Raw genomic sequence first — 22,674 nt, forward strand, 5'->3', positions numbered from 1 at the left:
CCATTGAACAGGGCTGGGGCTGCATGATGATCTGAACAACAGACTAGCGAGGACACTAAAAGAACATGTCACTAAAAATGTGAGCCAAGTTTACAAGAATGGAGTTGCTGCTGAAGAGATCTCTCATTCATCTCCCCCAGTGCCTGTTCTTCACAATCATAACGTTACCCTTGCTTGACAAATATACTGTATGGCAAGTCATAAAGGTCTTAGAACAGGACTTGACCCATTTGAGAGATTTAAACCCCTCTTCCTGGTGACTGTAACATTCAAAGAGGGCAAAACCACAAGCCATATTTTAAAATAAGAGTGCAACCATTCTCTACAAAGACAAAGAAAGAGGGGTGGGGGAAATGACTTTCAAAATGGAAGGTGTGGATGCAGGGAATAACACCTCCTCAGTTTAGGTTTACTATTTGGCAGTAATGCTTAGAATAAATGTGAATTCTTCTCCTACCTTGTGAGAGAAGCAGGCCAGTTCATGCTAAGTGATAAGCAAACATGTTTGCCTGTTGTAGCATCAAAGTGAGGTACAAAAACCTTCTCTTGTACTGAAATATAAATTGGCTTGAAAGGCAAAGGTGAAGCGCATTGGAAACTACGATGCTGACTTCCAACAACTTTTATAGGTTACCACTCAGTTTGGATCCCCAGGCAGTGCAGAACCTACCATACCAGCTTGAGAAGAGCTATCAATGCTGCATGCAAATTGCATTAAGATATTTCACACGGAACCTATTCTTTTATTTCATGTTTTGTCAGTTTTAATCGATTTTGGCAAATATTTTCTGTACAAGGAAAAAAACAAGAATATGATTAACCAATAGCCTGATTGCTTCCTGAATTTCTATTTGGTGGGGAGAGAAAGGCAGATGCGATTTTCAGATCCTCTCAGCTTTAAGCAGAAAATACACCCATGAGTAGCTAAATGCATTCCAATAGAGCAACATTTCGTATGCTTTTGGTGATTTCTTATTTGTGAACTGCCTTTAATGTCAAATCTGCAGCATTAGTCTTGAGTAGCTGCATTTCTTATATGGACAGATTTGGATATTTGTTCTGTCAAGAGTAAATTTAAATTCCTGTAGCCATCATGTAAACTCACTCTCGGGAAGTTCAGCAAAGGCATCCTCAGATTCTATATTAACACGTAATCGTTTCACATCTAATTTGATGAAAGCTTATCCCAGCCTCTGCCTAATGCCCAGAAATGGATGGAAATTAGAAAGCCTACATATTAGATATTTTTGCCTCTTGCAAAAACCATTTATTATACCAAATAAGCAACTAATTTAATTGATTGGCAGTGTGTGTATTTTGTCCTCCTGTATTAATCGTACCAGGGGAAAAGTGTTGGTTACATTTTTTGCTGTCGATAATTTGCTCTTCTTCCCATCTGAGAACCTGAGTGTATTCAGCCATGCCCTTTTCCTGTGGTCACCGCTTTACCTAGGGGAGAAAAATCATGTGCAACAGCCTTGGGGGACGATAAAGGCAATTTATATTTTCGCTGCTTTTTTGATGTACAACCAAACTGTTACCAACAATCACTCTGCATTTTTTTCTGGGTCAAGACTGTTAAAGTGAACTAAGACCTGTGTTAAATCCCTTCAGCTTCCTTCCAGCTGCCTTGCTGTGTGTGACCTTGCCATTAATTGCCGCTCTTCCTCTCCTCCCATCCAACCACACGGTTATAGCCAAGATGTCCATCTACAAGAGAATGAGACGGGCATGTTGTTTTGATTGCGGACGTTCTGAGCGTGACTGCTCGTGCATGTCAGGCCGTGTGCGTGGTAACGTGGACACCCTTGAGAGAGCCTTCCCACTTTCTTCTGTCTCTGTTAATGATTGCTCCACCAGTTTCCGTGCCTGTAAGTTTAACCTCAACACATGTAGTTCCATGTTTGTGCTGTCTGTGGTATCATCCCTGTCTTGTGCTGTGCCCTGTGGTTCTGAGTCAGTCGGGCTGATGTCTTCTTCCCAGTGTGAACTCCTGTGTGGTGACATGTTGCCCCAGCTGCCTGTGTCTCTGTGTACGTGCTGAGGAAGACCTCCCTTCTGATTTTCTTAACTTGTGCTTCTCGTAATAGCATGCAGGACTGTGATATTACAGTCTGGTGATATCTTTCCTCTCTCTCCTTTAAATAAATGTAAATGGAAATTAAAGTGACAGCATCACCTACTGTATTAATACAGAGATATGCGGAAGTGTACATCTTAATATTTTTGAAATGGCTGTAAATTGAATTGTATCAAAGGGAGGAAGGAAAGGGTATAGCGAGAACAAGCCAGCTCTAGAATTAAATTGCTTTTAGTGAGCTTAGATAGTTTCTTAGATAGCTTCCAAAATATAACAGTTTGGATGCAGATGGAGATACAGATATATGTATGTATGTATTTTTTTTTCTTTTTACGGTGTCTCTCTAACCTGTGCCTCATTCCTCCCGTGCCAGATTTTGTCTTTTGTTCTGGAAAAGAGTATTGTATGTCTGTCAGCCTGCATTGGGCTAGTGGATTCCAGAGCTTTTTCTCAGAAAGATGACTATTTTGAAGGACTATTCCATTAATATATTTTATTTTTCCAATAGTATAGCCCCTGTTTAACTAAGGTATCTTGTAGCAATTGTGATTCCAAATGCCAACAAAAAATTTAAGTCAGAAACCTCTGTGATTTCCCCGAGTCCATAGCACAGGCCTCTGATGTCAGTCTTCTTTGTCATCCACAAGCTCAGAGATGTTAAAGAACCTGTCAAGGTTATGCAGCTGGTAGCTGGCAAGGTTGAGATGTGTCAGTTTCCTGAGACCTCCCTTATCCTTGCCTTCACCATGGACTTTGCTGTTTTTCTGATATGGTTCATAAGTGAAGTTCCTGAAAGCTCCAGTTTGAGACCCTGGGACCGTGGGTCTTGGTCCAAGTGCCAAAGGGGCTGTGGTTCCGCTGGAGGACTTGACTTGAAGTATAACTAACTTTGTTTTCATGTTTTGGTAGCATAGAAGGTAGGAAATGCTTCTCGTTTCTGCACTTCCTTCCTTCCTCTTTAAAGCACCCAACACATTTATTGCTAACCTCTTGCTCCCTGTCCTCTCGCCTTCCAAGTGCTCAGAGCTGATTGAGCTACACTTTCCCCAGCAGGGGTAGGTGTACACTGACAACAAGAGGAAGAAGATCACTGAGCTCTTAAGCATTTATTCCCATGGAAAATGAACTGGCTTGACTCCCCTGTGCCGGTGTTGAGGCTGGTCCCAGCGGAGTGCGGCTGTGTTGCAGGGATCCATGAGGCCTCTGGGGCTCAAGGAACTGGGACTTCACTGTGTGCCATGCCAGGTGCTTATGTTTGGGCCCGAAGTTCAAGTGCAAAGCATGATCTGTGCATCGAGCCGTATTGGAGGCATTTGGAAACCTTTCATCTAGGACCAGAGAGTCATCCTCTCTGATTCACGATTTCCTGCTGCTCCAGAGCAGTGCCAAGGGACAGGATTCACTTCAAAGTGATACCTAATGGAGGTTGCATTGAGAGGGAGTGTGGACTGCCCCATGGGCCTAAAATCTTGGAAAGATTTCTGTTACAATCCTTAGATGCTGCCATATGAATCCTTATCACTTTATTTTCCCCCGAAGAGTTCTCTGTAGTTCCTATGCCAGTACAGAGATAAGCTAGGGCACAGCTGCACAGAGAACTTGTCTGTCTACGATGTGCGGCAAGATACCACGTTGAAAGATAGGTGCTGGGGAGGAAGAGCAGAGGAGGGCCTGAGGTGGCATGAATTGGTCACATCTCTTTGACTGATGGTGGTGAAAGTAACCACAAGCCCCGCTGGCTTACCTTTCTGCCTAATGCACGACTTCTGTTCTCAAATAATCATGAGGCTCTAAAACCTTAGCCTAGATTCAGTGGAGAAGAGAAAGGAGCCACTGTGGCTCTGAGCTAGGGCCCCTTGGTCATGTCCTGGCGCTGGCCAACAATGCCAATCACAGCAAACTCTGTGTCCCCCACGTAGACCCCATGGTGCCCAGTGTGTATAATTTCCATTATATCCAAGAGAAATCTTAATTAGAGGGATTTCTCAGCTGTGCAATTTAATCCAACCATTGATGGAGACCAGGGAGAAGAAAATCTTGGGGTGGGATTGTCCCATTCTCTAAGAAACATTCTGTGAGTGGCATGTTGTCCCTCCTGTGCCTCCAAAATCAGCCCCCACCAGGGAACACGTGGAGCTTTGGGCTGCATGTTGGAGCCTTAACTGGTACTGACAGCTCAGGGGGCGGTTTGCCTTCTCCGTTTCATCAGTCATCCTGCCGTCATCACTCCATCAAACAAAAGCAGATTTCATCCATCCCTGTGTGAGACCACTCACCTTTGACCATTAATAATAAGTTAGAAAAATCCATTCCAATTTGAGCCCCTTCTTGGGCCCGCATAAGCCCTTCTTCTCCAATTAAAAAAATGTCTGTCTCTACGTGAAATTCCACTGGCAGCGCTCCAATAGCAATCCTCAGGCATCCCTCGCTGGTGGTGGAGTTGGGTGGTGCCCATTTGACAGAGCAAGTTGACTCAAGAGCAGCGGTGAGAGTGGGCTTTTCATTAAATATGAACAGATGTGAAATGTAGAGGGTTTGACAATTAGAAATGGCAGGAGAAGGGCCCTTGAATCAAAGTGAGGTCAGATGGGCGGATCAGATTACTTCTCTTACATTCTTTAGTTGTTCTGAAAATCATTTTGAATTAGTGTCAGCAGAGCCATGATGAGTTTTGCCCTTTGTCTTTTATGCTAGGGCTGTATTGTTTCCCAAGACACTCATTAAAGGTCATTATACTATTATGGAGCTTGCTTTGGTCGCAGTTTCCCAGTTGAGCCAGTGTGCTTTGGAGACTGCCTAATTCATTTCTCTCTTGCCTTTCGTCTCCCTCTTTACTCTATTTTTTTTCTTATAAGGGGAAAAATTTCCGTTTTCAAGGGATGTTAAATTGAAACACAAAGTCCCATTATGTGTTTTCTGAAGTGGGAAGAGAAGTAGCTGGTTCCCAGAGGAATAGTAATATATTAAAAGTGTTCACACAGTTCTGAAAACCTGCCTTCTAACAGCAGGGGCTGCCTGCTCGGTGTACCCCTCTATGGAGGTGTGGCCCATTACCGTGGATTGGTTAAGTCACATGCTATTATGATAGTTGTCTTCTGTGGAACTCAGGAGCAGATGGAAGGCCAGACTGTATTGACCAAAAGACCTTCAGAGGGGAAGGACTAGTTAAGGAAAGACAAAAATCAAAACAAAAGGTGTCAGAAAAGTAAGGTAAATTGTGACCGATAAGGATTCATCACAAAAGGATTTTATTTCTGGCAAGACTGAAATGTTCAATATGGTAGGCTAGAATCAGTGCATAGAGTGTCATTTTATGATCATCTTGGTTTTGTTTCCACTTCAGATGGTCCTGGGCAAGAGTCCCAGCTCTCTCAAAAGACATCAGGATGGTGTGGGCCTTGGCTTTTTCATAAGTGGCTGTGTTCTGGTACTATTAAATGTAAAAAATGAATGTCTAGCAACATACACATGCACATAAATACAGAAGTAGATTCCAATCAGTATGATTTCTTCCCACTATAATTTTGTAAAATGGACCTTTCTCTCTCTTTAGAAGTTTATTCTTGTTATTTCAGTCTTGCCTGCTATCTGATTGCTAAGTGTAATAGAAAGGGACAATTAAAATTATGATGCAGTGGCAACGCAGGACCATATTGATTCAGACCTGCTGAGACCTGCCTGACATGATTCTGGTCACAAAGCATCAGTAACTCTGGCACAAACAAATTAATCATATGGTAGAAGAGAAGCAGACCTTTAGACTTGCACTTGGAACCACCTTTAGCTAAAGTACATGTGTGATCACTGACACCAACCTTTCAATTTACTAATAGTTTAAACCTACACAATTACATGCATCCTTTTGCAAACTACTGTAGCTAATTTTAAATTATACATGACTTTTATTTCGGGTACAAATATAATACAAGAAGGCATTCAACTCTGATGGTTAAGCTGAGAGAAGTCCAATATGGTCAGGTTGAAGGGAGACATACCAAAATCAGTTTAGTGTAATCTCGAGTCTTATCAGATAATAAACAAAAATCAGCTTATCCCAAGTAGCCTTTGGTTTGTACAGGCAGAGAATTAACATTGTCGATAGAACTAAAGTCACTGGAGTGAACTAATGGCATTTTGAAGTACATAAAATCAGATACAAGGGCAAGGGGTGGAAACAGCTCTAGGAAAATGTCTACAATAGGACACACCCTATCCTGACAGTCTCCAACGCCTGTTAAAGGAGAGTTAATTTAATAAGCTACATTTAAAAATCAGCAGCCTATAATTATCTCATTCATTTTATGTGCAGTTTTGGGCGACTTCCTCAAATTCCCCAATCCTAAATTCTATTTGCTTATTTTACTTCTGGGCCCTAAAAGCAATGACTCCCCTCTTTGCACTACCACTACCAGTGAGAAAAAGACAAAAAAAGGAGAGCCAAGGATAATAAGCACAAATCAATGTGATCATAGTTTTTCATGTATTCTTTTTAAAGCCCGTTCGTCTGAGTCTCCATTTTCTTCCATCTTCCCGTGCTTGCCATGCTCATGTGAGCGCGCTCCCTCTCTCTGTCAATATCCATCACACCTGTGCACACCAAGCACTACCAGAGCCTTTGGGTTCTCCCCTGGCTCTTTAGTTACCCTGGCCCATGCGTCCTGATTTGACCCTTTGTACTTCACTGCAGGAAGTAAAAACAAAGTGGTAGATCGGCCTAGGCAGCCATTGGGTTGTCGCCTGTGACTAAGACCTAGTGATGGACCTGGAAGGGGCTTCTTAGGATACTCTTGTTGGTAGCAGGCGAGGCTACCGAAGCCACTGCCTCTTGCTTGATTTTGTGATAGCCACACTGAGCCATAGGTTGACTGGACGTATACCTTACTCTGGGCCTTAGCTCACTCTGTGCAGTGGGCAGCTTCTTAAATCAGCATTGTAAGGCAGAAATCCTGCTCGGGTAAAATTGCCTTTGAGAAGGATCCTTTACATCGCTCGTCTGTTCAAAAGCTCTCAACGCACTGGGTTCTCCACCAGAATAAATAGCTGGTTGTTTCAGTTGAGTGTCAGGTAAAGTCACTGGCTTGTATTTGGGGACCTTGTTGTGCTTCCACCACCTTCAAAACAAGAGTGTGATTGAATTCCTGAAGATGAATACACTATGAAGATGTACTGCAGGTAGATGAAAGGAGACAGGAACAGTAGGCAAAAGGCAGCCAACTTCTCAAAAGAAATTCTTTGAAACAGGATTGGGAAACAAGAAGTAGAAAGGTCAGAATGAGGGAAGCTGACAGGGTCCTTTGTGTATACCCCATCATGGGACACCTCTCTTCCCAGGGACACTGCGCTGTAATAAATGACTCGGCTCTTTAAGGACAAACTAGAAAAGACGTTGGCATGCCTCACATAAGCCCAGAAGAGGCCCTTATGCAAGGTGACATAGAAATTATGTTTGCTTTTTTATTTCAGGACAGTGGCCGGTTGTCAGGATACTCATCCTGACAGCTTCTACCACCAGGCAGTGGCTGCTTCCTCTTACCTCTATGGTGGAGGGCAGATGTGGCCAGTTAGCTCCTCATCTTCCATCCTCCTCCACTATCTCAGGCGACAGATGCCAGGGCCAGCCCGCCTTCCACTTGAGCTTTCTTGTCAAGGCTCTGCCTTGAGCCCAAATCCTGACCTTTACTGTATGAAATAAAGTACTGATGAACAAGCAGAGGTTTGAATTAGAGCAGGCTTGGAGCAAATGTCAAATCCATCTCTGCCTCCTTCCTCCACCTGCACCAGGAGCCTCGGTTAGACCCAGTCTGGAGTTTGCAGCGCCTTAGGCTTTATGGGTCTGGGGAGACATAACTTATTAACAAAGAGTTATTAAATTTTTATCAATTTTACAACACAATGTAAATGCCTCCTATGAATCTACATTGTATTCATTATCATTTAAAATGTTAATTAAGTCGAAGTTGCATTTAATTTCTCTCTAAATGGGCCTCTGGGAAGAGGCTTTTAGAAACATCTGTGGGAGCGTGCGGCTCACGGAGCTGGGGAATCCCCCAGCCCGCATTCAGGCTCGCCCCCTGAGTTGATTGCTATCACGTGTCTGTGGCTAATTTGTTGTGATGTGATTGGGCATTGTCTCAAATTAGTATCAGACCAATAATGGTGTGAAGTCACTCGAGAGAGGCTTGTGGGGCAGTGGCACAGGCTTCACTGCATCCTGCCTTCCTTCCCCATCCGGGCAGAAATGGACAGTGGGTCTGCAGCACCTCTGGTCTCCGTCATGCCTTGGGATTCTCCTTCTCATATGGTGCCCATCATTTCAGTTGGATACTTCCTTCATCGGAGATGGATGCTTGTCATCTGGCCCAGCACATTTAGGACATTTGCCAGCATGCTCTTCGGAATGATCTTAACATTTGGGATCTTTGACTCCCAGTGAAGCCTAGAAGCTGCAAGCACAGAGCAGCCAAAAATGGAAACCAGAATGGAGTGGAGGTAGAAATTATAAGCAGGTCATGCTCATTGGTGAGGAGAGACAGAAGGAGGCATAGTACCAACATTTGCTGAAAAATTGTGTTTCTCTTTTGAGGCTAGGATCATGTTTTAGTCTTATCTGAGCATGGGGTCACTCCCCAAAGAGATCTATATTCTATGTATACTGCATCACCAAGGGAGTGAGGTTTGTTGACACAGCAGTACTAAGAAATGGCTAGTTGGTTAACTTGGATTCATGTTACAACTAGACTTAGTGTAGTCTCTACTCTTACTGTGTGCAAGCAACTCTGAGAACACAGGGAGGATATGTGTATGTGTTGTTATTGTTGTTACATGTAACACTTATATAGCATTTGCTGCGTTACTGGCACTACTCTGCCTATTACTACAAATATTAATTAATTTAACCCTTATTATGAGGTAGGTAACTGTTGTTTGCAGTTGAGGTAACTGTAACCTGAGACATCTGCAATGTGCCCCATTTACAGACTAAGGCACAAGGGTCTCATAGCCAGTGAGTCTGGCCACGGGTCTCATAGCCTTATGTCACAGTCTCATGACTTGCCAAGGGTCTCATAGCCAGTGACTGGTGGAGCTGGGATTTCAACACAGGCCATGTGGCTCCACAGTGTGTGGAGTTGGTTGAGTTGCTCAGTTACTCTTGCAGTTGAATGTGATGGATAAGTCACTTAATCTCCAAGGGAGGAGATAAAAGTGAGGATTCCGGTAACGAAAACTCGAGATAACGTAGGGAGTCCTGGGGGACCTCCTGCACAGCAGCTGGTCACCCAATTTGGGTGAAGTTTAAGAGTTAGCATGCAGGGAGTGGACCCCCCTGAAGGGTAAAATGGGGCTCCATTCCTGGCAGGGTCCAGGTCAAGATTTTTGTTCTTAGTCTGTAATATGATAGAAAGTCTTTAGACAATGCGACACTATCATATTGGTGTTTGATCAGGGAAGTGACCTAACAGAGCCTTTGTTTTGGGAGGGCTGCTGTGGCTGCAGGGGAGGAAGGGACTGGCTAGGGGGCAGCTGGAAGCCCCCCTCTCAGGAGACAAACAGAGGGGAGCCTGTGGTGGGAGGGCCAGGGCCCAGCTGCTCTGAGAAGCCTTCGGAAGGAAGACTTGATCTATAGTGTACAGGACCCTGCAGCTGAAGCACATTATCCAGATACAAATCCAAGAAGTTAGAGTCTTTAAAAGACAGTTTAATTAGTGGCTCTGGAGCAGTTGAATTCCATGAGCCTAATTCTCCCCAGCTGACCCAGCAGCCATTGTGATTCCCAGCTGGGTTCACTAGAGTTTCCTTCTTATTGGAGGAAGATTTCCTGACCTCTGACCCAGGACTGGGAGACCCACCCGTCTGCATCCACTACCACTGGCCTTGGGGATCTACTTCTGTTTCCTTTTCCTAACCAATGTTTCTTCCTTCTTCCTCACTGTCCTCCCCAGTTCAAGTATGTCTCACATCTTGAGTGTGTTGAAGGTGACAGGCAGGCAGCTCTCACCTGCTGGTGTGAAGTGTTGGCTCAGGCTGAACAGCAGACACAAAGCAAGTGGGAGCCACCAGTGGGGACACCTGGCCAGCGCTGAGGCTCTTGCTTCCAGCTGCAGGTGGTAGTTTCGGTTAGAGCTCATGGGAATTCTTCTTTAAATCCCAGTGTATGGCAAGGAGACTTTTCTCCTTAGGAAGTCAGCATGTCTCCTTACATCAATGGGGGAAAAAATAATAAAGTGCTTCACATCCCTTTCACTGAAAATGCACTGTAGTTTTCAACCACTTAACCTTCTTGAGTGGAAATACGAAACACATTTCCTGTGAAGTACTGCCACACAGAGTCCTAAAGAAGTCAAGTGGCATTTAGAAGTACCATGGACAACTTTCTTTTCGGTTTTACTGCTTTGTGCATAAGACCTTTGTCTGTGTCCTTTCTTATGTCAGCATCTGTGGTTGTGGCATTTGTGCACACCATTGACCTCAGAGGGTCATTAAAACTGCATGGAAAAGCACTTGAGTCCTGGGTTCCCTCATGGTGGTAGGCTGTGCATGCTGAGAATGCCAACTTCTGGAAGTGCAATGTGGCAGAATGCACCAAGCCAACCAACTGTGTGTTGTCTTTCTCTCTCTGGGGCTTTCTCCCAAACCAGCGTGTTGAATTACCTGGATAGTCAGGGGACCCTCCATCGCCACATCTGCTTACAGGGGTTCTGCTTCCCCAGCTGACCTTTTTCCCAAAGGGAATCTAAATGGACAGAGCTAAATCCAGCATTATCAGACCCTTGCATTTGAAATCTCAGAGGGAATTGCAGAGGCCTTTCTGTAAATAGCTAGGTAGTGCTTGCTTTGGAGGGTGATTGCTACACATGCCCATAGACTTTTATTCTGAGGAGACATTCTTTTGATGTCTAGCTTAGATGAGCAGAACTAACCATAGTGGCCTTTCTTCCCTGACCCTCTCATTTGGTCATCCTCAGGAGGAGCTAGCCTCTTATATTATATTCAAGAGAAACAGCAAGAAAAACTCCCCTAGCCTTTTCTAGTAAATCTGAAAGCTTTCATTCTAGCCCCTTCAATACAGCAAGAGGAGTCCCACCAAATGTTCCTAGAGCTGCAGAGAAAACCCTATGCAAACTGAAAGTGGAATCTTTTGAGGCAGATCTGCATTAGGGATGATCTACTGCACTGAGAGACTTATAAATGAAGTGAGAAACACTCCAACCCCAGAGCTGGCAGTGCACCAGCTGTATTGACAGTGCATAGATGGGCATCTGCACACCATAGAGCATGGGCTATCTTCTGGGAAGGGAGCTGACTGCTTGCGTTAAAATGATCTTCATTTTGGCCAATGTCAGCTTTCTGGGCTGGAGCCTGTTGGATCACACTCAGTCAAAAAAGGACCCAGGGGCTGCCTGCCTTCCCTCCAAGGTCAAAAATGTAGCATGCTGACATCCTTGGCTGGGCTTCCTATATTGGCAAGAATACTTGAGTAGGAAATGGCCTGGAGGATTCCAGTTCAGTAAATATTTGATGAGTAAAAGAATGAATAAATGAAGGGGTTCCCAACCCTTAAAGGAATTGGTGATGTGCTAGAAGCCAGATTGCCCCAGATCCATAAAGTTTCCCAAAACTTGCTAAGTAGCAGCTTACTGTATAGTATATGTATGTAAACATAAAAAAACTGGGATGCACAAGAAGATTAAGAGGGAAAAAATGTAGTAAGAAAAAACAAGGACATGACTGAAGGAACTAGAAAATGATCAGCTGGTAGTTGCAATTGATATTCTTTGTGAAGGATACATTATGGGAAAGAAGATCTGGAAACAAAGTACCGGAAAATAACCACATAGGCAAAAATCCACCAATGCTTCAAATGAGGAGAGGCAGGGATACCACTATATGTAGAGAATTTGCTCTACAAAATCAAGGACTTGCGACATTCACATTGAGTTTTCTTAATGTCAGCAAACCTGATTATTTTGCTGTGAGTCAGGGCGGCATAAAACCAATGCATTGGGCAGGGCTTATGAGAGGAAAGGGGCCTGTCGTAGATAGAGAGGTGTCAGCATCTGCAGGTGGGCGCATCAGCCTGCCCAAATGTAGAGAAACATTCAAGGCCTTTTATGGTGGTCAGGGTAATTGACTCTGACTCAAAATAGGCAGCTTGAATCCAACAGCAGCACCCAAATGATGACTCCTTCCACATGGAGGTATCCAAAAGCTGAATGTCTCATAGCTATTTCCCATTAAGAGCCATTATTCTGTTTGTTTTGCTCAAGCCAAGGAAGAGTTTTCTTGATCGTTCTCAAAGCTCTCTCAGGCTGCACCAAGCATTCCCTTACCTTTGAATGGTTCTGAAATGCTCTCTGCATTTTGTCAAGGTTGATCTGGCCATTTCTTCAGTGCAGATGAGTAAATTTCCACATATGGTCTGTAACATATCCAACGGAGAGAACACATCCAGCAGGGATGCTTCAAAACCAAAGCCCTAAACAGGTGTTACTAAGAAGGCAGGCACAGTGACCTGCAGAGAAGAGAGATGCTAGGTGAAAATAAAAGCTGCAACTATGCTAGGAATGAAGACAGGGAGGAAGGGGCTCAGGTCATGTCACAGGGTCTGGAAGTTAGGGCATGAATGTGACATTTGCAAGGGGCTGGTTGCTGGAAACACTGCTCCTTCATAAATATCTTCTATTAAGATGAAGATGGGAAACAGACAGACATCTCCTGTCTTTCCTCCTCTGTATGTTAGGGGATTCTGAAGCCATCCCCTCACTGTGCAGTGAACTGAGAGATCTTGTTGGCAATTATAGCCTGAAATTCTAGGAAACGTCAGAGCAGGCAGATACAAGGATGAGATCTGTGAGTTTTCTGGAAACTTTGGAAGTCCTGGTGAAGTCATGCTTTGACATGTTCACTGAGTGGATGCTCATGGCTGTAATAAGAGTAATGTCTTATGTGTGTTTGAGTCTTTGCACTTCTCAAGGCACCAACATCATCTCATTTCATCTAGGCATCCCCAGCATAGACATCATGTCCTACTACCATGTGACTTTGAGTAAGTCCCAGAACTTCAATATTTTTTAGCTTCCCCGTCTACAAACTGGAGATAATAAGGACCTATCTCACAGAGTGGTTGCATGAATTCAGTGAGTGAATATATATGAAGATTGCCTGGCATATGTTGAATTATTGCTATCATCCTTCATTAACATATGAAATTAACAAAGAAACAGAGATGAACTTGACCAAGATTACATAGTGGATGAGTAGATTGCTAGATCAGAAGCCTGCCATCTCCCATAGTATTGATGGAAATAATAATGATAAGCCACTTTAACCATAACTAGTGCGTTTTTTTTTTTTCAAATGACTGACTGTCATCAAGCTAGCCTTATGATAGGCCATATCAGCTACAGGCAGAGAAGCCCACAGATAGTGACTGAGAGTTGAACAGCTTCGTATAACAGACTATAAAATTTAAATGGAGTCAATTTGTTTAATTTCTAGATCATGGAATAATTGTCCCAACAGAAATAAGCCAACAAAAATACCAGTAGATAGCTGTTATCTCCCCAGAACATTGGTTTCCATCTTGACTACCCAGCAGGCCTTGCAAAATTTGCGTGTAAAATGAAGAAATTGGAAGATCATATTTCTAAGTTTCCTTTAAACTCTGAGACTCTGATTATCTTCCTTCTTCTGATTGAAAAAGGCTAAAAGTCCTTTTTGTTTCAACCCTTACTGTTATAAATCCTTCTAAAATGCTGATGTCTATTACCCAACGCTGTGGTAGGTCCTGTGAGGAAGAATGATGTGTATAGAAATCTCGTAGTATATAAGAGCTATTGTTCTGTGAGTTTGCAGCTTCTAGGGCAGGAACTGGGCACACAGGAACACACAGAAAGAGCCCAGAAGACTCTTACAGGTCTCTACTTTATTGTCAGCTTGTTTTCTTCCAAGGTGTCTTTTATTTTTCCTCAAGGAAAGCACAGAAAAAGGCCCTCTCCCCAACCCGGGGTCCTAGTATAATCTATGCTGCAGTGATTTGGAGTTTATCAATAATCAGAACGTTGTCAGCCACTGAAGCTCTCCCAGACCAGTTCATATGCAGTGTCTCTACAAATGGCCCCAGCCCTCCCGTAATGAATGCTAACTGTCTCCCCAAAGAGCCTCCTCGTCATGTTTGTTACACCTTGTTTTGTTATTGCCAGGTCTCCAGGAATGAACTTGTGTAGCAGGAAGCATATAGGGCCAAACCAGGACACCATCTTCAGGCAAAAGAGGCTTCCTAGTTAGAATAGTACAGATTTGATGGATGAAAACAAATGTGTGTCTTAGATTTCAGCCCAGCTGTTAGAATCCCTAGGTCCTGGGATCTTTAGAAAACTGTGACTTCAGGTCTCATCATTCCTCATCCCCCTGAAACCCCTTCTTTATGGCTTGTCCATCCCTAAAATAGGTCTGGAGATCATCAGCAAATTCAGTGTGTTTTTGGGAGAGGGAGGGAAGTTGGAACACAAAAAGAGGAGAACAGATGGGGAAAGAAGACATTCCTGTCCTTTCAAATTCTATCAAAATTTATTTTTTGGATGATGATCTTGATCTCAACTCATCTTTTTCTGTTGTTATTGTTGTTTTTTGAGATGGGACCTCCTTCTGTCACCCAGGCTGGAGTGCAGTGGTGTGATCAGAGCTCACTGCAGCCTTGAACTTTTAGGTTCAAGCAATCCTCTCACCTCAGCCTCCCGAGTAGCCAGGACTACAGGTGTGCACCACCATGTCTGACTCTTAACCTGTCTTTGAGGTCTGGTTGGTGTTGAGACCTCACATCATCACCTTTCCTACCTTGCTTTATAGTAGTTGGACTCTGCGTCTTGTTGATTTTGTCATTAATTAGATGAGTGCTTGGAGCAAGGCCAAGACTGGGCCCAAGTGTTTCACCCATGTCTTACCACTATCCCTTTCTTTGAGCAGACCTGATGTGTGGACAGGTCTAGGGACGGCTGGAATGAGTATCAAAACGAACATTGAAAATTCTGGGTTTTACACTGTGCCACTCTCTTCCCTCCTACCGATGGCCGAGTCCTCTGATTTGGCCTCCATATTACATTTCGAACCTTTTCTCACCATTACCAGTGGCACTGCCAAGCTCACATGCTCGTTTCTTCTTCAGCTAGTCTGCCATTGTTGCCTTTCAACCTTTCAGTTAGTTCCCCTTGCCACCAAACCACCACCAACTTTAGTATTCTAAAGCACAGACTTTATCATGTTATCCCATTTTAAAGAGAGAGGAGACCTTTTGATGGTTCCTTGTTTTTTAAGAGGATAATTTCCAACTTTCTGCTATTAAAATGGCATTCAAAGCCCTTTGCAATTTGGCCTCAACCAGTTTCCCTAGTTCTGTTCTCCACGTAAGCATCCATCATCTAACAATTCTCTAGAAGTGTCTTATTTGTGTTAGTTAACACATTTCTGGAACCTTTTCCTGAGACTGTGATTATTTTCCTCTCCTCTTCTAGCAGATTGAAACTTACCCATCCTTCAAAGCAGGGGTCAGCACACTGTCCCATGGGCCCAGTCTGGCCTACCACCCATTGTAGTAAGTAAAGTTTCCTTGTAACATAGTAACATCCATTCATTTGCTCAGTGTCCCTGGCTGCTTTCAGGCTACAACTGCAAAGTTGAGTAATTGTAACAAAGAGGGTATGGCCCAGAAAGCTCAAAATATTTATTATCTGGCCTTCTAGGGAAAAAGTTGGCCAACCTCTGCTGTGAAGGTACTGCTGGCGTACTGCCGTCTCTGTGAAGCCTTCTTGACTAGCTCACCCTGACCCCGAATTAGAAAAAGTGAATCTCTTTTCTGTAAGCCTGTAACATTTCATGTAAACCCCATTTAGGGCAGTTTTTATGTTGAGGTTTTTGTAGAAGTCGACAACAGCAACAAACACCACATCTCATTGGTCTTTGAATTCTTAGTATATTGCACACAGTAACCAAGGCACACAGTGAGAATTCAACAAATTGCTGATTAACATGTAAACTCTGTTGAGAATATGTTTCCAGAGTTTGTTAAGCATGTATCGCAAAAGAAAAGGTATTTCATGAGAACTTGAACCAGAGGCCAAAAAAAAAAAAAAAAAAAAAAAGTCTCAAGGCTAGAGATCTTCCTTTCTTCCTTCTTGTTCCTTTATACCTTCTTGAACAGAATCTTTGTTTCTGAACAGCCTACAGCCAATTCCCTTGACTGCTGGACAACTCTTGAGTAGTTTGATCTTGAATTGATCACTGCTTCTTCTGAAGGTAACACATTTCTTCCATTGTTTCTGCTGACAGCACACGGTGGGCTCCGTAGTGGATCTGGGGGTGCTGATGTTTTCTCCTTCCATATGTCATTGGGTATTTGAGTCGGGGTAGGAAGCCATGGCAAACCCATTGCTTCTGTTCATCCATGTTTGATTCCTCATTGATTTGAATTTATCCCAAATAAATTTGGATATTTAAGGTTCTTAAGGCAGGGCGTGCACCTTTAATCGTTCAGACCCTAGCCAGTGGCCTAGACCACATCTCACTGGACTAATACACAAGCTAACACTAGGAGTTATATCTAGGCAGGGTAAGCCCCCAGTTCAAATCTTGACAGCCCTGAACCCCACCAGATTCCCCTTCACCCTTCGCATCTGTCCAGAATTGCTCCTGGAAACCCTGTCTCTCCAGAGCACGTGGTAGCCAGCTGAGGTGGGAGATGGGGTGCCCGTGGCCTGCGCCTGAGACCCTCCTAGTCCAGTTCCCTGTCTGGATAACTGGAGACACTTCAGGCTCAAAGCAAGCATTGTGACATTTGGTTCTCTTCACACATGTGCCTTAGACAGATGGAAGAACTGAATGTAAAGAGATTCTACAGAGTGTATTGGAAATAACAAAATTGTGTATGTGTGTTTTTAAAGGATACCCTTTTGGTTGCCGCATAAGTTATTTTTGTTGTTGTTGTTGTTAGAGATTAAATCTCGATAACTTTTTGGAGTTAGAATGGGCTTCCCGTCAGCTGAATGGGCTACACACTCGTCTTCTTTTTATAGCCATCCAAGAATGCCACTGCCTTCCTCACATCCCCTGCTATGTTATCAGCATGGTAGTTTTGCTTGAGATCAAATCAGGGCAACACAGGAACTGTCATTTTTCATTTACTGGGGTCCTTTGATCCCATTTGAGGTTTATTTGTTTCAAGTGAAAAATACAATCCCTATTGCATGCATCTATTCTTTAGAGTACTTTTTTATTTTATTTTTTTATGTTAGAGATCAAATCAGAGTTGTAAGTAGTATGGTCATTAGTTATCACCACTAGATTTCATAGGCTACACTTTATTTCTGTTCTTACAAAATCACCAGCCTTCTCTGTTGCATAATGATCACTTCCAGTGAAGACACAATATGCCTTTCTTGGGTACTTGGGTGTTAATTTATTTCACAGTTTCCTTTGTAGATACAATCAGAGTCACCTATCACATTCCTGTTTCTGCTTTTTATTGTGTTCCTTTGCTATCGCGTTTGTGTGATCTTTTTCTGAAAAATGACAGGTAGTGTTTCTCTGCTCACTGTATCAGTGACATATTTTCCACGACTTCTCTATTGCTATTTTAAAAATATAACATTTTATAGATGTAATCTTAGTTGTTTGTAACTTAGGTTTTGTTATATGAGCAAATTTCCTAAATGACATGTTGGTTTAGGTACATTTTTTAAAGAAAGGGAAAAATATTTTCTGCAGAATAGTTTCTTCTAAATTGTAAGTGAAGGAAAAGCTCTGTTAGTAAGATTATAATGCATTTTTCTGATTTCTTAGTACATCGAAATGCATGAACATTATTTTTATGTAAGTGATTAAGTTGCAGTTTTTAATAACATGTTGTTAGAGCAAAAAGAGCTATCCCTTTTGATTTATTTGTGTATTTACTGGGTGACTTACAGTGCTTTACATATTAGAATTGGTTTGTCAACAATTAACATTCTAGGTTTTTATATAACCCATACTTCAGGTAATAGAGGATTATTAAACTGCAACCAGTGTGTTAGAAATCTGCCTACTGGTAATAAAATTCTTATGTATAACAGCAGCTGAGAAATACTGCTGTATATTTATGCATAGATTGCAAGATAGATGGCCTGCAAACCGCAGAGGGGCCTGACATGCAGGTCCACCAGCAGGTGGCGCTGCTTTTCTAGAAATAAACCCTCTACCTGGCTTCTAGGTACTCTCCTCCTCCTCACTTTCTGCCTTTTCTCTTGCAGATTGTCTCCTTTATTTCTCTAAAATAAATATCTAAAACTGTTGTTGCTGTTGTTTGAAGAGATATACTGCCAGTAGGACAATGCCCCTCAATTGCTAAGGTTTATTTGAAATCCAGCTTGCCTGATGCAGTGCTTACTTGAAACAAGTCCCGGTTAAATACATGTTACTGTTTGTAAAAGGTGACTACACAATGCTGGATTCAGCACTGAGATCGGATTACCTGTGCTGTCTGATTATTGTTATGTGGCAAGTCCTCATTTTAATCTAATATCTATTTACACAAATTAATCCCATAGGCTTCTATTCACCTCAGGATAATGAGGGGCATTTTTATTAAAGTGACTGATTGATATACTGAATTAATGTTTTATATAAAAAAAAATCACCTTAGTATGATGTTCTTTCATCATGGTTACTCTAGAATCCAGGTTGGGTACAGTGGCTCATGTCTGTAACCCCAGAACTTTGGGAAGCTGAGGCAGGTGGATCACTTGAGGTCAGGAGTTTGAGACCAGCCTTGCCAACATGGTGAAACCCCATCTCTACTAAAATACAAACACTGGCCAGGCGCCTGTAATCTCAGCTACTTTGGAGGCTGAGATAGTAGAGTTGCTTGAACTCAGGAGGTGGAGCTTGCAGTGAGCCAAGATTGTGCCACTGCATTCTAGACGGGGTGACAGAGCGAGACTCCGTCTCAAAACAAACAAGCAAACAAACATAAAACTAAATAATAATACTAATAAAAGAGTTACTCTAGAATCCAAGTCATCCGAAGCATGTTGCTTTTCTCTCGGGGCCAGAACTACATTTTGACAAACAGGATCAGAGTTTTTATTATGTTTTGTTATGTTTTTTAAGAATACTTTTCACAGAAAAGCTGATCAGCTCATCAACTTGGGTATCATAAATGAGGACAAAAATCAAATATGCAAGCAAAACTATTTTTAAACATTATTTTGTCCACACATACCCGATTTTTCAACCATTTTTTTCAAGACACAGCTATATTTTTTTACTGTTTTTTCACAGTCTGCGGTATTCCTTTGTACAGGATATTTGAGTGTAAACATTAGCTTATGTAGGAGAAAATGAATTTATTGAGGTTACAGAAGGGGATAATTGAAATATGTCTCAGGATGACTCATTTATTTGTTTATTTTCTTCATTATTAAATTTTCTTCCTTTTTTTTTTTTTTAAAGAAAACATTGTCTTACTGTGTCATCCAGGCTGGAGTGTAGTTGTACAATCTCGGCTCACAGAAACTTCTGCCTCCCGGGTTCAAGTGATTCTCCTGCCTCAGCCTACCAAGTAGCTGGGAATACAGGCATATGCCACCATGCCCAGCTAATTTTTGTATTTTTAGAGTTGGGGTTTCGCAATATTGGCCAGGCTGATCTTGAACTGACCTCAAGATATCCACCTGCCTCAGCCTCCCAAAGTGCTGGGATTACAGATGTGAGCCACCATGCCCAGCCCTTCGTTATTAAATTTTCTACCTATCAGGCCATAAAGAACTTTGGAAGCATAGGCAGTATTTTACTCTTTTAATAGGATTTCTCTCTTTTGAGTTTTTAAAGTTTTCTCAGGCATACTGCACTAAGGGCTGCAAGTTGATCTAGATAATATAATGTACATTCTTATTTAATTCACCCATGTGATTTTCACAGAGAACATCTTGAAGTGTTATTGATTCAACAAAACCAAGGAGGAGAGGATTGGGGAAACATTTTCTTCTCAGTGAATCTACTTTAAAGCATTGGTTTTGTTGAAAATGATTTTTTGAAAATATGGATTGCAGTCAGTTTTCGTGTAAAAGCCAAACCCTGATGGGTTTCCTTCCAGTTCTCTGTAGAGTGGATGGTATCAGCTGGAGTAGCTAAAGACAGGAAATAGCCATCCTGGAATCAGGGTAAATTTACCTGGCTGGGCTGTGAGGAATAGGCCTTGTGAGTTTCACGGGACCCCTTTCTGAGGCATTAGATAACCTTATTTTCCTGTTGAATAAGTTCTCCAGAAAAAAAAGAGAAAAGAGACCTTCAATGGAACTGGACCATTGCCAAGGGCCTCCCTGCTTTAGTTCCATACACGAATGTGTGTTTCTTACCTTTGAAAGGAAAGTGGGCTGAGCAAGCTAGGCAGTTTCTGATAGACTTTTCCAAGATGCAAAGCCCACCCACTATCCTCTTTGAACTTCAGTATTTAAATCGAAGGAAAAATAACTTTCCCAGAGGATTCAGATTATTACCAAATATTGTCCAAATTCTATCATTTGGAAGGTAAACCTTTACACTATCTGCCCTTTATACCTCCAACTGTGCCCTCAAATACATCTTCCTGCACTAGCCAAACTGACTTTCTTACAGTTTCATATTTTCCAACCACCTTGACTTGGTTCAAGCTGTGTCCTCCGCCTGGCATGCCCTTCCCGCCCTCGATTGCCACTCCTTAGTCTGTTCAGCATCACGGGTCAAGTGCTCCCTGAGTTCCAGGCCCTGTGCTCCATCTGGGGATATACGGTAAATAAGGCTGACCTCTCTATTCATCCTATTCTTGTTTCAAGTCTTCTTCCTTTTCTTTCTTTCTTTCTTTCTTTCTTTCTTTCTTTCTTTCTTTCTTTCTTTCTTTCTTTCTTTTTTTCCTAACAATTCTCTCTTTAGGACTTACTTATTCGCTAACACATTTCATGTAGCCATCCCTTGACATTCTCATGGAACATCTTTTGTACTGTTGCTTTTACATAACTTACGAGTTCGTATATTCGTATTTGACGCAATTATCTAATTTCTCTGGCTAGGGTTGTGGTTCTCTCTTATTGTGCATCTTTAAAAAGATTTTAAAGAAAAGAACAAGAAAAAGTGATGCCCAGCATTAAACTCAGAGTCATTACAAATCAGAGCCAGAAAGGTCTCATACTTAACTAATGCTCATCCCCCCAGGAAAGGGAAGTGTCTTGCCAAGGCCACACGGTTGATCCAAGGCAGGCCTAGAACCCGGGGCTCCTGATCACTAAGCTGTGCTTCTCCGCTTTGCAACATCGCCTCTGTAGCTGCTAGGAGCTATTTATTGGGAACTTTGCAGGCTCAGCATTGTGAGAGACTCAGTGATATGTAAACTCCAACAGAGCAGCTTATAAGCCTAGTAGGGGGAGTAGAACACATTCAAATTGAAAACAAGTTATAATAATGTAAGGCATGAGATCAGAAGTGCCAGGGGATTTTTTAAAGAAAGGAGAGAATTGATCTTGTCATAATCATCTGGGAAGGCCCCCTGGAGGAGGCAGCCTAACCTGTCCCTTCAAGGGTGGTCAAGTAGGCAGGTGAAAGGAAGACATGGTGGGAGGACCTGGTAAAGGAGTCACTGCTTCTCTACCCCGCCATGCCCCTGCCCCTTCTGTCTCCCACGTGTCTGAATACCCCGATCAATCCCATGACCTCCCAGCAGAAATTCAAGGGAAAGAGGCCCTCACAATCAGGCGGTGTGAATTTCCTGTAATTTAGAGGAAACAGTGGGGTTCCTCTGTCGCCATCTGTCTTTCATTTGTTCTTGCCGTGAATGGTTCCAGCCTTCTCCAATTGAGGTCCGTTTAAACGTTTTCTGGCTTTTCTTGTTTTTATGACATTTGGCAAAACCTAATTATTTGACTTGAGCACTTCATTGGGGCCATATGAAACAAGGGACAAAGGTGACAGTCGAATGAGATGCAAGGGTAGGGGTCAGGTGGGGGTGGGAAGGCTCACCCCATTCTAAGGGTTGGTTACTGGATCAATTGCTTGGGGCAGGAGAGAGAGTATGGACCCATGTGAATTACACCATGTCCAAAGGTGGCAGACTGGTGTGGAGAAGGACCCAGAGGCGGAGAACTCTCATTGTTCTGACTCTTCAAAGCCAAGGCAATAATCATGGGTAGCGTTTAGAAAGAGCTCACCAGGACTTCTTTTAAGTGCTTTTCACATTTTCCGTCCATTCTCACAACCCTATTAGATAGGTATTCCAATTCTCATTTTATTGGTGAGAAAACTGAAGTTAGATAATTTGCCAAATACCTAGGTTCAGACCCAACAGTGTGACTTCAAGGCCTGTGTGCTTAACTCTTACCCCTCTACCCACTCAATATGAGTTGGCATTTGTGGAAGGATATCCCATGCCTTAAAATCTTTATCTCAGGGATGGTACACTTGAGTGTCACTGGTTCCAGGGCCAGAAATGCAAACATGGGGTGCCTGCCGTATATCTGGGGGTACAGTAGGCAGCAGTGGGGCATTTGAGCAGCTGACAAGCTCCTGCCCCGGCAGAAAGGCACCCTTTTGGAATGAAG

The 22,674-nt window shown here is 42.8% G+C and overlaps 1 protein-coding gene across 50 annotated transcripts in view; it reads left to right on the forward strand.

The window, feature by feature from the left end:
• The window catches only part of KCNMA1 (potassium calcium-activated channel subfamily M alpha 1), a 755,234-nt gene that overhangs the window by 630,957 nt on the left and 101,603 nt on the right, over window positions 1-22,674 (forward strand). For 11 of the 50 annotated variants that reach the window (XM_025395823.1, XM_025395810.1, XM_025395815.1 and 8 more), the window contains one exon: window positions 1,698-1,871. The exons of the other annotated variants lie outside the window; for them this stretch is intronic. In XM_025395823.1, the coding sequence (XP_025251608.1) occupies window positions 1,698-1,871 (174 nt within the window). The remainder of the gene's footprint in view (window positions 1-1,697; window positions 1,872-22,674) is intronic. 50 annotated transcript variants of the gene reach the window in all.

The sequence above is a fragment of the Theropithecus gelada genome, chromosome 9, assembly GCF_003255815.1.
Source record: "Theropithecus gelada isolate Dixy chromosome 9, Tgel_1.0, whole genome shotgun sequence".
Lineage (NCBI taxonomy): Eukaryota > Metazoa > Chordata > Mammalia > Primates > Cercopithecidae > Theropithecus > Theropithecus gelada.